This window comes from Lissotriton helveticus, chromosome 7 (assembly GCF_964261635.1).
Source record: "Lissotriton helveticus chromosome 7, aLisHel1.1, whole genome shotgun sequence".
NCBI lineage: Eukaryota > Metazoa > Chordata > Amphibia > Caudata > Salamandridae > Lissotriton > Lissotriton helveticus.
The window spans coordinates 685,767,507-685,783,064 of NC_136068.1; the positions used below are offsets into that span (position 1 = coordinate 685,767,507).

Sequence of the window (15,558 nt, forward strand, 5' to 3'; positions counted from 1 at the left end):
ACCACATGTACATAAGTGAAGGAATGTGTGTCCAATGACACTAAAGAGTTAATGGTAGATGGCCACAGAGTTGATAGGCTGATTTATAGTTAATTAATAAAGTTAGTACGCAGGTTTGTAGGTTTTAAATGAAACTAATTAAGTATTTGTCTTTTAAAGCAGATATAACAGTGATACTTTTGCTCAATAGATGGGGCTAATAGTAATGTCTGTAATGTACACTTGGATTAAGCGTTCTGCTCTTTAGTTAATAACTAGGATGGTAAGAGTGTGTGCTTCTTTATAGCTGCCGCTTGTAGTGATGTTTTTAGTTCATTCTTAGTCCATAGCATTCTTTAGTTTGATGCACATATAGCTGCCCTCAGGTTGGTCTTCGAAGGCAGTAGCATTTTCGGATGCCTTGGTCCATGAAGCGTTGAAACAGTGTGCTTGAGCCTCCTGTGATGAATTTCCGCAGTGATGGGTACTCTGGGGTCAAGGAGCGGTGCAATGCAACCAACACAGGCCTCTCTGTTTGGTCTGCTTCTTAATAATTTTCATTTCCTTTTCAGAGTGTTTTTTGTTTATTGCCTCGTGTTACTTTGCTAAGTTCTCCTACCTGAATTTAACCAGCCTTCCAAAAGGTACTCCAGTTGCTGATCCATCACTAAACCCCCTATTTAGCTTGTGGTCAATGCATCCCTATTCCACAGTTAGCGGAAGTGACATCATGCACCATTTCAGTCTGTCAAATCAATATTTATCCTTTTCCCACAGTTAGTCTATCAGCTCCCTCTTACCTGATGTTGCAGTGCTATGGGAAGGGCAAGAAATTGGAAATTACACTGTAACCAGGGCTGCCAGACCCCCTCCTACTCTCTGTTCATGCTACTGTTTTTATAATCTTTGGGACCATTAGACGACTCTTAACCGACATCCATGCCGCTTAATTCCCCAATTGGGGGAATTCTAGTTCCCCAAACTTACTTTATCTAACCTAGTGCAAGTTTATCCCATAGCATTGTTCGGCTGATGTCAGGACACTTCCTACCGAGGTCCCACTGTCATGCCTCCAGTCTGTATCTGTTGATGTCCTGCCCCCCAGAGCTGTGCGGGTTGCCTGTTCCCTTCTGATATGCTTTCTGCTCCTCGAGATGTGCCTATTTCCAGTTCAGCTCATCTGAAGCTGGTGGTCCATATAGGCAGTATTCCAATCAAATGAATAGGTGAACGTTTCAGTCTCATGATCCACAACTGGGTAAATTACCAGTTTCTCCCATAGGCTGTGCAGATTTTCAGACCCGTCCTAAGATGCACAGGTGTGTTTGTTTTCTTTCCCCCCCCCCCCTAATGCTTGGCTGATTTACGCCGTTTCCCCTCCCCCAAAATATAGCCGATTATAGATTCAACCCACACGTTGATTGCAATTGCAGGCATCCACGCACCTGTTTAAAGCTTCTCCTGATGGGTACTTCAAATCCCACAATCCTCACCTCCTCAAGACGCCAGCCCGGATCTGGAACTGCTTCAGCAGTTGTTTCCACACACCACCAATTCCTTTCTAACCAAGCACCCGACTCCTGAGAACTCATGGTTCAGGCTTCCACCAGCAAGGTCAACCCTAATGCATTTCTCACTGTCCCGCCATGCAGTGCTTCAAAACACAATTGGAAAGAAAGTTTTTGCGCCTGACCATTTGGCATTGAGGTCACTGAATGCTCTCTGTCTGCTAGGATGTATAAACACACCCTCTTGATAAGGTTTGTGAGACAAAACCCACAGCTCCTGGTGAATTCAGAAATATGCTCGCACGGACGATCCATGCTGGGCAGGGCATGGCTAAGTACATATTGAGAGCGGGTCTGGGCATAACAGATTGTGTCCGTCGTGCCTTTGCCACCAGCATGTTGTTTTAACAGCATGCATGGATGCATGCCAAAGGATTTTCTGGCGACTTGCAGGCATCCCTTATTGATATGCCATTTGACGAATCCAGAATTTTTGGGCAATTAGCTGATTGCACTTTAAGCACTTCAGACACAGCCAAGAGGTATTCTGATTCTTGGGCTTTCTAGCTCCAGCTCTTCGAGAATACCCTTGGGGTCTTGCCTATAGTGGAAGGCAGCCTTTTTAGTAACTCATACAGCTGTTATGTGGCACCAGTGGACACGATGGGGCAGTGGCTGTTGCCACCAACAACAACCGCCGTCTCCTTCCACCTCGTCTCCCGCCACACTGGTAGCCAAGCTGCTCCATCCCCCCATGGTCATGGGCGCCTTATAGGAGTGGGCGGGCAAGCACTGGATGTGTGGAGAGCTACACATGCGGAATTCTGGCTTTCCACCAGTGTTCATAAACGTCTCGCTCCTTGAGATGGCAGCAGAAAGGAACCGAAGGACAAGGAGGACCAGAGGAGTCCTAAGGGTCTGTATTCGGAGTTGTAGAGGTTTTAAAATGGATAGCTCTCATCCGTGAGTCTGTTCTATTTAATGTATGCGATCTTGGAGTTCAATCAGTGACGGTCATCTTTCACTTCCATTTCAACGTAGAATCTCAATATCAATAAAAGTACAAATAAGATGCTAGAATGTAGCGCTTCAGACCTTGCCAATGCCTTTTCGTAGCACTGTTAATAACTAGTATTATTACTCAGTTTAATGGTACTCACTGCTTTAAGTGGGAGGATAAGTGTGGGTGAGTCCCCTGAAATATGCATAGCTTATATAATAGTGTCACCCTACTCACACATTTGAATGGAATCACAACTGCAGCTGGCATACCTGACCATTGCTGTATGTGCTTTGCAGAGAATCCAAGAGATTAATGAGCATGTATTCTGAGCACCTTTTTGACCCACTGACCGCCACTGTGGGAAACTTGCACTGCGTTCAACCACAACTCAATTGTGGCTTCTTATCAACACCTTGATGCAACTCCGTTCAAAGTATGCACTATACAAGAGTAATCTAATACACAAAAAAATACTGTAACACACCATCCTGGTAAAATGAACCACTCTTGGGGAATGCAAGAGTAAGTCAATCATCTAAAATATAAACAGGAGTGACGTGGATTATCTTAACCTTTTTTACACTCATTGTTCAGAAATTGGTCTGTGTTTCTGCCAGTAAAGTTAAGGAGCTGAATACAGGGCCTGAAAGGGGCCTATTTCAATGTCCATTCTAAATGATCACCAAGTATGAGACCCAGAGGAACCCGGCCCACTTAAAGGCCTGATGGTACCCCATTATATCCTAACAGTGAAAGGTGGAAAGTTGGTTAGTGAATGATACAGAACTCTGTGAGCCATCCAGTGAAATAAATTCTTAGTCAGGGCTGTGTTTTCTCTTGCACCATACTTTTGATTTGGGCACCTTCGCCAAATTCTACCTCCCCCACTAGATTTTCAGAGCGTTGCCTCACACTTACAGGAAGTGCTGCCTCACAATTGCAGCAATCGAAGCACTAGAAGCATGGGGGGGCCTGCGCGTGCAGCGCGCGTGCAGCACGCGGGTGCTCATACGTGCAACACGTGATTCCTATTGAATTGTATGGTGGCCATTTTACTTTTTGTAGTGCGAAGAGGAGTCCAATTCGAGGGTGCGTTGGGTCGTTCCTTCGCAGCACGCAAGGACTCACACATGGCCCTCACTCTCCCAGCCAGCGGGGCCAGGGGGTCCCGCTGTTGTTTAATATCGGGCAGGTGCGCGCGTGAAGGCTTGTGGGAAGGGTGCCAGCTCGTTGGGTGGGTTGGACCTCCTCGGTGAACAGAATCTGCCGCCCAGATGCAGGGGGTGCATAGTTCTGCATCGCTGCCTCGGAAGCGTTTAACGTGCTGTACACAAATGTCATCCCTGCGTCCTGCGCTCCCCTGCTCGGCCGCATTCTTGGAGTCCTCAGTCAGCCCCACGCTTCCAGCCTCGGACACAAGCATTTTAATTAATTCCATACCGAGTGTGCACGCGAGGCATCGGGCCTGGATGCTCCCGACTCCTAAGCAACCAGGCAACAGGCCCGCCATTCTGGTTTCCAGTCCTCTTGACTGTTTTTCTCTCCCCGTCTGTCTTTTCTTCTCTCGCCCTCCCTTTCTCGAACTGTCTCTGATGGGGCTCACACTGCCAAAGTACCTAAAAAATGCAGCTGCGCTCCTGAGACTAAGGGGGGCATTACCTGGCTTGTACTCACATCTCACGGCTGATGTAGTGTTTCATCTCCCTCCTCTTGCAGTGTTGGCCTAACGCCATCACTACAGGACCGAATATTGGTGCCCCAGGGAGGCAGATGCACCACCAGGAAGAGGGGGTGACATTACCGGGTCCCTGCTTCATGCATAGACCTGAATTGTTGGAACAGGAGCCCGAGACCTCTGGCCCCGAATGAATGATTATTACGGCGGCACAGGAAAGGGCCCCTTAAAAGGATGCTTGTCGCTGGGGGGCCTTACAAGCTCCCCCTGAAGTAAGAGCACGCTTGCTGATGATGGTCCAGCCGGTAGGTACGGGGCCTGTTCTTGAGGCAGTGGGTCAACTCTTGCATTTCGCTGCATAAGCAATCGCCATGCACGTGCCCCCTGGGTAGCAGAGCCCCGTCTTCAGTGTGCAACAAGTAGCCCTACAGACCTGTCTGTTCGAACCCGAAAATCCAACATTTATCCCAGCAGTACTACAATGGACGACAATTGACCCAAATCCCAGGCAAAGCGGAAGTGACATCACGTGCCCTTTGACCACCAAACACCGAATGAGATCACAGAAAATGGAAGCATGTGACCTTTAACCAGATGATATCCCTGGAGTTGACATCATGAGATCTACCATGCTGAAACCACAGCAAGTGGTATCACAGAGATGGATGGAATATTACTAATAACGTTTCCAAATGTAGTAGGGACAAATGAAGAACCTTGAGCACAAAAGATTCCCCAAATCTTACTACAACTGCTACTACATACGTTGCCACTGGTGAACAACCGTTACAACGAAACTATTACAACGCACTACCATTACAACGCGGTCATTACAACGCAAACCATTACAACGCATTGCCCTGGGGGGCGCTCTAGGATAGGGAATAAGTTTAATTTTCTATCCAACACCTTCCCTAGTGTCCACGGGGACTGGAGTTGGAATAGAAAATTATACTTACCACTATCCAGCACCTCTAAGCGCTATGCGTTGTAAAGGTTTGTGATGTAAAAACCGCGTTGTAAAGGCAGGCGTTGTGATAGCCTGCGTTGTAACGTCATACATCCGTTGCCACTACAAGACCGTACACCTGAGTATAGTATCGAAAGGAAACAATAGCCCTTATTGCTGATTACTCTGCTTGCATGATGTGATGCTGTTTTATCAAATATCTACCAGTAAGGTGTCAATCAGACGTACAGGGGCCTACCACCTAAAAAAGCCTATCCTCTTTGGCAGCTCTTTACATGAGACGAGTAGGCACCATTCAGACATGGCCACCCTCGCCTCGGGTGACCTCTGCCAAATACAATCAAGTAGGAGAAACAGAGAACAGGTTTGCTTTGTCAAGACGCAGGTGTTATGTTACAACATTAACTAAAGAACTTTAATTCGGGCAAAAGTTAATACTTGGACTATGCTGTGTAACAGTTTGCCCCAATAAGTAATTTACTGAACTAATTAGCAAGTACAACGTATGCATTTGCATTTATGTCAGACAGAGAGAACTGATATCACTTTTCATACATCCGCAATCTAGTCAGGGGTGGTGCCACAAACAAAAAGTGGTGGGGGTGGGTGGAGAGGGTGCGGGTGGAGCGAGGGGGGGTGGGGTGAGTTAATAATAATTTTAAAAAAAATAAACTTTAAGTTGCCGGCCGCCTCCTGCGTCACGACTCAATGTTCTTCTTGGTCCCAGCAGATACTGGGACAGTATCAAAGACTCCCTGTGCAATCCCTACACTCCTCTCATGCTGTGAGAGCAGTGTAGAGCTTGGCCTGAGTGGGTGGGTTGGACACTCCGCTCAGGGTAGGGAGTCTGTGCTGTTTATCCAACCTGGCTGTTATATACAGCCCGGTTGGAGAAACCTAAGGGCGCATGTGTGTTTGACCAGCCTAGGACTGCCGGCCAAACACATGCGCAGTTAGAAGTGCACAATCTAGTCCCCCCTCCCCCCACCCCTTCCATTACCCTGGCCCCACTCCTCCCTGCAAATGCTGGCTCCAAGTCAGTGGGGCAACGTTCCTCCCCCATCGCAGAGGAGCCGCCCCTGAATCTAGTGTTAAGCAATGAAAATATATATACATTTTTATATATATATATATATATATATATATATATATATATATATATATATATATATATATATATATATATATATATATATATATATGCATCTATATATACATCTGATAATTTCATTAACCGAGACCTATGTCTTCATTGTTGAATATCAGTGGAATTATCAGTTTCCATAGGTTTTAAACCATCAACTGTCTTTTTAAATCAAAGGTACTAGCACTAATTTCTGAAATGGTTAGAGTGGGAAAGATAAGTGTATCAATTTATTGGAGTGAAACGACTGCACTAAGAATCAAGGTCAAAGCCGAATTTTACCTCTCTGTCCGAGTTTGCTGCTGATATGGAAGAGAGAACTGGTGCCTGCAGTAGATTTTTTCACACCCATCATTGTATAACTCACATAAACTACCCTGTTATTCTCTTTTGCCATCTCCTTGTCCTCAACACATTCACCAGGCTCACCTTTATCTTTATTTGGTATCAAAATACAACTTTCATGCTGTGCTTAATAGTGGTGGGTGAGCCACTGAGGGCTCGAGCCTGGCACTGGCTAAGTTTAAGGTTCTCTTGGACCCTCAAGCCCAAAACGAGGCAAGCTTTCATGTGTCCTCTGCATACCACTCACACTTTAAATCAAAGCACCAAGAACTACAAACAAAGCATTAACAGGAGAGAGAAAGTGACCTTCTCAAGCGCCTGAATTGCACAATGTAAAAAAAACTAAGAAAAATGCTCGCTTAACCAAAGTGTGTGACCCTAGGCAAATATTTCTTTTCTTTGTGCCTCCTTTTTCTTTACTACTGTACATGAGCACCTTGAAATGTATGAATTCAGGACCAGTGCTGTACATGTAGAGTGCACAAGTCATCTGACTTACTTCTTGGGGCACTAATTGAATCGTCAGGGTGTTGGAGCACAAATGTTTGTGTTTAAAAACTTGCGCTTAATAAATAACACCGAATGGAGTGATATAATCTGATAAATTAGGGTCAATCACATTTGAATGTTAAAGATAACTACTTCTAGAAATGGGAAGAGTCTTGATCATATTTTTGCTTAATATTTTTTGCACAAGGCAAACCTGTTCATTGGCCAACTTATGCACCGGTTCTTGAAACCAAACCAAACCAAACCCGACTCGTGGTTTGGCTCTCACTGTTTATTAATTTGTTGGCTGTCCCACCTCTAGTCTGGAATGGAGCTTTTTTTCTCCATTATGCAAACTTTCTAATCTTTCATGCAACCCTAGAATTATGGCGGCTCAGAAAAACACGTTTGCAGGCCGCATACATAAATACCACCACAATATTCTACCTAGACCACAGCAATGATTTAAAATACAGACTGGACAAGTGGCTTTTAATTGTGCTGCTTTTTACTTCCCTGTTGTTCTCCTATGCTCCTGTTCGTGCTTATCTTCTTTTCTGGGACTCAAAACAGTGCTGTTTTGGTTTCACCTAGGCTGCGCTTGCTCTGTCTCTCCGAGACATGCTGTATCTAGGATATGGGCTTGAAAAAAAGTCCTATCTTTTTAATTGGTTCCTGTTGCTGTCCTCTAGAAATGCTGGCTTTTCATTGGTGAATACACTTAGTAGTCTCTCCTTTTGGAATTTTGTATCCTTCCATGAGGACTGGCCTTATTAAATTTCCTGTTACGATTTCATATTATTTAGCATACCTTGTGGGCACTCTTTGGTTTGGTTGAATTTTCCCTTTTGGAGCTAAAGCACACGGCATTTATGTCTTTTGCTCATCCGACCCCAATGGCGCCTGCTCCATGCACTTCCCCCTCCCATCTGCATGTCTTTTGTAGAGGCGGAATTCACCCGATCCTGTAGATTTAATTATAGTTGTCTTGCCTGGCACTTGCATGTCTTTGATTTTTGGTCTTCAAGCTCCGATCAATTTCTTGTCTATTTGTTGACTTTTGTGGCAACGGCGGCACGCCTTGCTTTAGCATTAACCCCTTCGCCGCGGGGGAAATTCCCCCGCGGTGCGGGTGGGAGGGTCCGCGTGCGGCGCCGCGGTGCTCATGACGAGCTCAGCTCGTCAGGAGGCCCAGTGGAGCTGTGCTCCTGACGAGCTGGGCTCGTCATGACTCTGCCCACTCCTGTAGAACGCCCGCACATGCGTGGAATATACTGCGCGCGGGAGTGGCGCAGCCGTTATGACGAGACCAGCTCGTCATGAGAACAGCTCCACTGGGCCTCATGACGAGCTGGGCTCGTCATAAGCAGGCAAGGGGTTAAACATCTAAAGCATGGTGGCCACCATTGCTAAAAAAGTGAATAAATAAAAAAAAACAAAGGTGGGTGGACGGTGCATTTCTTTACTTTTATAGCCATCACGGCACACTGCTCTTTACTTTTGAACATATTAAGCTAACGCGCTGCATTCCGCCATTGCCGCACTGTTAAATAAACAAGAAAAAAGCTGCAAATGCACATCTTTTTTTTCTTCTATTTATTGACTTTTGGAGCAATGCGGCCCACCACACTTTACCTTTAAATATCTGTGCAAGCTATTGGTAGGAGGGCTTCTGAGTAGGGGCTGAAATTCACTAGAGGCTCTGCATGTGGCCCGTAGTTTGTCTGGGATGTGTTCTGGGAGTCTTTGCTCAGTGGTGTGCTTAGGCACACGGGGCATACCTGTGTGGGACTATAAAATTAGTGTGAGGGTGCAGCGGTTAGATATTCCTGGAGTGCATTTAGGCTCTGTTTAGTAGTTTGTGTGTGGAAGATATCGATAGCAGTGTGTGCACGTGGTCTGGTAGTAGTTGATGTATTTTGCATTGTATTGAGTGATCTAAAGACAGTCCCGAATTTATGGGAGCTAATGATGACCGTGAGTTCATTGGTTGTTAAATGGTGATTGTCCAACATCTTTAGGTGGCAGTCAATGTTCCCACATTTAGCAGAAGGTAAGGAAGGGACTTGGTGGCCTTCTGCCAGCAGAGGAAGTGTTTGTACAGCAAAGGTCAGCTGGCGCTTGTGTTAGGCCTTTAGTTAGCAGTGGTCAATTGTGTGTTCAGCAGATCATTTGTGCATGGGAAGTCTTTAGCTAGTAATGCAAACGTATGGGCCCAGCACCTGCATGGACAAATGAGAAATCTTGAGCTAGCAGTCTGTATGCAGTGATGCAGCAGATGGTAATGGCTGTTTAAGGAATCTTTATCTATATAATGCGTGACTGAAGTCTTTAACTAGAAGTCCATGGATTGGTTCACCAGACGAGAACGGTTGATTGCATGGGCTCAAAAGATGTCAGTGAGTGTTTGAGAAATCCTTAGACTTCTTTCTATGCCCATGTGTATGTGCGCGTGTGATGGGTGTGTGTGTGTGTGTGTGTGTGTGTGTGTGTGTGTGTGTGTGTGTTGGCTCATCAGCTGGTAGTGGGAAATTGAGATCTTTTGCTAGCAGTACATTTGCGTGGGCTCTGAAGATACTAATGAGTGATTGGGAAGTTCGTAGGTGTGTGTGTGTGCGTGTAGGTGTGTGCGTGTAGGTGTGTGCGTGTAGGTGTGTGGGTGTAGGTGTGTGGGTGTAGGTGTGTGTGTGTGTCTCAGATGGTACTGGGTGATTGAGAATTCTTAAGCTAGCAGTACATTTGCGTGGGCTCTGAAGATGCTAATGAGTGATTGGGAAGTTCTTAGGTGTGTGGGTGTAGGTGTGTGGGTGTAGGTGTGTGTGTGTGTCTCAGATGGTACTGGGTGATTGAGAATTCTTAAGCTAGCAGTACATTTGCGTGGGCTCTGAAGATGCTAATGAGTGATTGGGAAGTTCTTAGGTGTGTGTGTGTAGGTGTGTGTAGGTGTGTGTGTGTGTGTGTGTGTGTGTGTGTGTGTGTGTCTCAGACGGTACTGGGTGATTGAGAATTCTTAAGCTAGCAGTACATTTGCGTGGGCTCTGAAGATGCTAATGAGTGACTGGGAAGTTCTTAGGTGTGTTTGTAGGTGTGTGTGTAGGTGTAGGTGTATGTGTGTGTGTAGGTGTGTGTGTGTGTGTATGTCTCAGATGGTACTGGGTGATTGAGAATTCTTAAGCTAGCAGTACATTTGCGTGGGCTCTGAAGATGCTAATGAGTGATTGGGAAGTTCTTAGGTTGTTTGTAGGTGTGTGTGTGTAGGTGTATGTGTGTCTCAGATGGTACTGGGTGATTGAGGATTCTTAAGCTAGTAGTACATTTGCGTGGGCTCTGAAGATGCTAATGAGTGATTGGGAAGTTCTTAGGTTGTTTGTAGGTGTGTGTGTGTAGGTGTATGTGTGTGTGTGTCTCAGATGGTACTGGGTGATTGAGAATTCTTAAGCTAGCAGTACATATGCACAGGTTCTGAATATGCTAATGGGTGACTGAGACGTCCTTCTGTGTGTGTGTTGGTTCAGCAGATGGTACTGGGTGATTGAGACGCCCTTAGTCGTGTTTGTTTGTTTGTTGCAATGGGTGATTGGGAATTCTGTAGCCAGCCACGTGTATGCTTTAGTTCAACCGATTGTGGTGGCTTTGCCCGCTGTGTGTGGTGTCTGGGATCACTAGATGTCATTGGATGTATACAGATGTTGCCTATGGACCATGAAATCCCTAATCGACTGTGCATGCCTTGCACCCATTGACTGCCTCTCCATGCGCTTCTTTGCTAGGACTCTCGGCAGTACAACAGGACCCTGAAGCGGACCCGGAGGTTCCTGGTGGACGGGGTGGAAGTGAGCATCACCACCTCGAAGATCATCAGTGAGGACGAGAAGAAAGACGAGGAGATGAGGTTCCTCAGGTAAGTGAGCGAAGCCGGCCTAGAACACGGTAGACCCTTCCTTCGCCAACCGGTGTGCTTGGCTGTCAGTGCTGCCAGCCCTCTGCAATGGTTGGGTGCTTTCCTTCATCCAAGCATGCTCTGCAGCCCTCCAGGGGGCATAGTGTAGGCGCTTCTTCTGCTCATGCTTTTCCACTCCCACCCACACAACTATTCTGCAACTGATCGCCCCCAGCTGTGCTTTCCCATTGCATAATTTATTTAGTTATTTAGTTTTTTCCCTTCATTTCTTTCAGGACAGCACCTCTCTGTCTCTGTTGCTCTTTATTTTGTTTATTTGCCATGCCGCTAGCTATATCCCAGTGCCTTGCAGAGGGGGATTATAGATATAAAAAAAATAGTATAAAGCAGATGGCCTGCCTTCTAACTGCGAGTGTGTGTGTGTGTTTTCTTTTTAACCCTTCAGGCGGCAGGAGCTGCGAGAACTTCGGTTACTGCAAAAACAAGAACACAGAAATCAGACGATGCTGCACTCCAAGCATCAGCTGCAGCTGGACCAGATGATGCGACGCTTCGAGCAGGAGGCCCACGTAGGTTTTACACGTTGATGGATGAAAAGTGGCAGACGTAAGAGATGGAATTCTTGTGTTTTAATAGAAACAAGATTTGTCTAACTCCAAGTGAATAGATTTCAAGCGAAAATGGCAAGGAATGGAAGTTGATGGAAACCCTTATATAGTTTTATTTGGAATCCTCTAGTTTTAAGAGAGTGGCGCTGGCTGGCAGACATTCATTATTGGAGCAAACCTCTCTATTTTTGTGCCACTGAAAGTGGGTTCAGAACCACATCAGATGATTGTCTGTAAACACTTGTTAACGTAGTGAAAACTAGTTTTAGCTAATCTGCATCACATCTGCATATTAGTGCATTGTGGCGTTACGCATTTCGATGCCTGTAGCGGATTTAACAAAGTTGTGTACAGCTGCAAATTTTGATGATGTGTCTATCAAAATACACGCTGGTCTCCATTGTTTGACGTAGTAGATGCTTTACAGCTCCCCAGTATGTGATTCACTCTTTGTTGCGTAAGGGTCTTTTATAAGAGTGTGAGTGAGAGGGTCATTTGTTATTCAAGGGAAGGATTGTGTGTGCTGTTCGGTTTTTGGCTATAGATTATGGAAGCTTCGATTAGTGTCTACACCTGCAGTGTCGAGAGTAGGACACTAAAGAGCTGGGTAACCCCATTGTATGCTTGTTGTATCCTTCCCAACACCCAATGTTCATTGTTGCAAATAAAAAAGATCCTCTTTTTTGCAAGTCATTGTACAATTGTACAATTTATTGGAACATTGGGAATGCCGTTGACGGCAAAGGATTGCCTGAGGGCCAGTAATGGCTGGTATAGACCTGCTGCAGCCCCCTAATGTTTCTTGTGGGTTCCCCCTTTTTAATTTGGTACATTCCACCCTCAGTTGGTGGAATGTTTTAATATCCTTATACCCCTTGTGCTATTCCTGCTATTCTGGTTGTTAAGAGGCTCTCTCTCTCTTGTTATAGGCCCTTCCTTGCGGCCTGGGCCTGTACCTCTGGGCCTTTAAAGACCACTAAAGCTCTCCACAGGGGGCTGTAATGTTAGTAGAGCAGGATGCCAGTGTGGGGTTATTCTCCCTTTGAAAGTTTATTTTTATTTTTACTTCTCGTAGCTCTTCATGAATAGAGAACATCACCCTAGTATGCGTTTTTTGCATTGATCAACATTTCCTCCACAATTCTTCTCCTAGACCAAGATCAAATTCTTTGATTCGGAGATTGAGAACCTGGAGCGCCAACAGAAGCAGCAAATCGAGAGGCGGGAGCTCGAGCACGCCCTCCACAGGAAGGAGGAGGTGAAGCGGCTGAAGGTCGAGCAGGAGAGGGATCACAACCGGTTCCTTGAGCAGCTGAAGCTGCGGAAGAAGGAGGTACAGTTGGCCATTCTCCCTGGTTACTTAACAACTTAATCCTTCACTGGAGGAGGAAAGGCTGGGAGTAAATCCTCCATTTATCACCTAATCCTGTTCTAGGGTGTGATTTAGCAGTGCCCCTCTTGCCTCCTCCCACTCAAAATCCAGTATTGTGATATTGTCTCTGCTCAAGGGGTCAGTAGGGCTCGGAGGGTCGATACTAGGTTAGATCACAGGAGTACGTCTGAGATGCACTTGATGGCCGCTGCAGCAATCAGTGTCATGCGACAGTCATGGATGTGCCTCTGTTGAGGGACAGCGTATGTTTGGTTATTTGTAATGCGTACACTATGTAGTATCTCTTCTCATGTTGTCTCCTGGCCACCCCGAAAGAATGAGCTGCTCAAGTGAAAATATATGGGCTCTGGAGGGGTGGGGGGGTATTATAGGCAAGAACCCCGCAATTTGGGCTAGTCCGGTCACACAGGCATTTTGTGGGAAAGAAGCAGGCTTGGGGGTCTGTTTTCAGAGCAGGCAAACCAGCCATGCACCAGACATGCCCCGTTGGCCCCATCCTGGATATCTCGCACCCGAAAACCTGTGACTCAGGCCCGCTAGTCTTCTAGTAACCCCACCTTCCTCATGCCACCACTTGGAGAATACAAGAAGCCTCACCAAGTGTTGTGATTAGAATGGTTACAAAATATCCCCCTACGGATTTCTTGCTGTGGTTTAGCATCTGAATTGAAATTTAGCAATAGTCTAGGAAGAATATCATTCATTAATAGTTTCTGAATGGCAATGTTATTTGAATAACATACTGTTTTTTAAATCAATTTACTGTGGCTGGGACAAGGAGGCAATTGTCCTAGCAAAATTCACGAGTGAGTGCTATTTGCACTCAAGTTGTGACTGCGAAGTGACAGCTAGGCACAAAAGCGACATGCACCTGAGACCGAAGCTGCACTTTGCGCCCAACCGAGAATGAAACTGTTGATGCACAACCCCATGAAATGCCTCCAAGTTACCAAAATATTATGAAAATACGATAATCTCGGATTTTTCAAAAGAAACAGGATAGTGTGCACTGATTCAAATAATATATCCAGGAACCAAATTGTATTGTACGCTGAAGTCAGTTCCTGAGCTTCCTCACAACAGGATATTCCTACCAAGGCGTTTCTAAAACAATGGCTTGAGTCACAGCATCCGGGATGTTGTGTGACATGCTTAAAAGAACGATGCTAAAAAAAGGTCACACTTGACTGAAGGCTTAACCTTCACAGGTAGGGCTGCTGGAAAAGACTCGGTCATCAGAGCACAATCAGTTCCTCATTATGCATGACCACAAACACAGAAACATCTCTTACTTGGGGCCATGCTAACACCCCAGAGCTTTTTAACCAGACACAGCTAAAAGTTATTGTAAGCCGCATACACTCTACAGCTCACTCGTCATACCTCTACTACTTGTTTAAGCCCTGAGACCTACTTCAGCCAAAGGGCACCACTGTGGTCAGTGATGCACAACACCAAAACAGTTAATACACACGCCACACCAACACTCACGCAGCCCCAGACAACCACTTGTAAGCATGCAAGCAGTGTATCCATTCACTTTGGCATTTCGCTGTGGGTATGGAGCACTATATAAATGCCAACACCGTATATCTGGTGCTGTTCAGAGGTGACAGACTCCCCCATGCCGGTATGCGTAATGTGGCAGACTGCAACATTAGGCTTTGCCCCCGTGTGTGCCACTCCAGTAGCCCTCTTGGCATTTTGTAACAGTTGTGTGGTGATGGAAAAATAGTAACTTCAGTTACATGATTCCCCAGTTAGCTAGACGGCTCGACACTTCAGGATATATGGAGACCCCATTTTATCCAATTGTCTGTTGGGATGGAAAGCTTTTTAGGTCAAACCTAAAGGCTGCTCTGTGAGGGATGCTGTATTAGAGTATGCACTTAAAGCCCCGCCCACTCCGCCCGGATTTGTCATTGGTTTTGTCATTGTCCTTCATAAATGCTGGCTTTTGATTCGTAAATAGGCTTGTTAGCCCCTCCTTGGTACTGCCTTGTCTTCATTTGTTACCTCCTATAACAGCTGGACCTTTTGCTTGGCTTGTTACGTGGTCTGCGTTATAAGTCGGTGAGCACTGTTTTGTTATTCACTAATGGGAACGATGGCTGCTGCTTCTTGTATGTGCAGCGTGCCCACACAGGACAATGGCGGACACTTTTTGTATGGAACGATATGCCGCTCTAACTTTAAAAGTGGCTGCCCCATACCCCCACAGCACTCCCGCTGCAATGGCAACGTTTTTTTTTCATTATTACTTTTAAGCTGAACGCGGTGTCCGCTTCAGCTTTTTTAAAAAAAAAATTTTAAACTTTAATGGTGAGGGCGCCGCCCGCGTCACAGACACCGTGCTCTGCAATACAATAGGTGTCGCTTTTGCCAAACTTTGTCCTATTGGTATTGTAAATGACAATGCCTTTTAATATTACAAAAGGCATTGCAATTTACAATGCCAATAGCGCAACATCTCGCAATTGCGAGATCTATTGCGCTGTAAGTGCTTGTTTGATTGTATGGCTCTGCTGAATTGTTGCTGTTAA

The 15,558-nt window shown here is 45.8% G+C and overlaps 1 protein-coding gene across 1 annotated transcript in view; it reads left to right on the top strand.

Moving 5' to 3' along the window:
• STK10 (serine/threonine kinase 10) overlaps positions 1–15,558 on the top strand; it is a 375,502-nt gene that overhangs the window by 288,660 nt on the left and 71,284 nt on the right. The window contains exons 10-12 of the mRNA XM_078653004.1: positions 10,884–11,014; positions 11,460–11,583; positions 12,776–12,955. Coding sequence (XP_078509130.1) covers positions 10,884–11,014; positions 11,460–11,583; positions 12,776–12,955 — 435 coding nt within the window. The remainder of the gene's footprint in view (positions 1–10,883; positions 11,015–11,459; positions 11,584–12,775; positions 12,956–15,558) is intronic.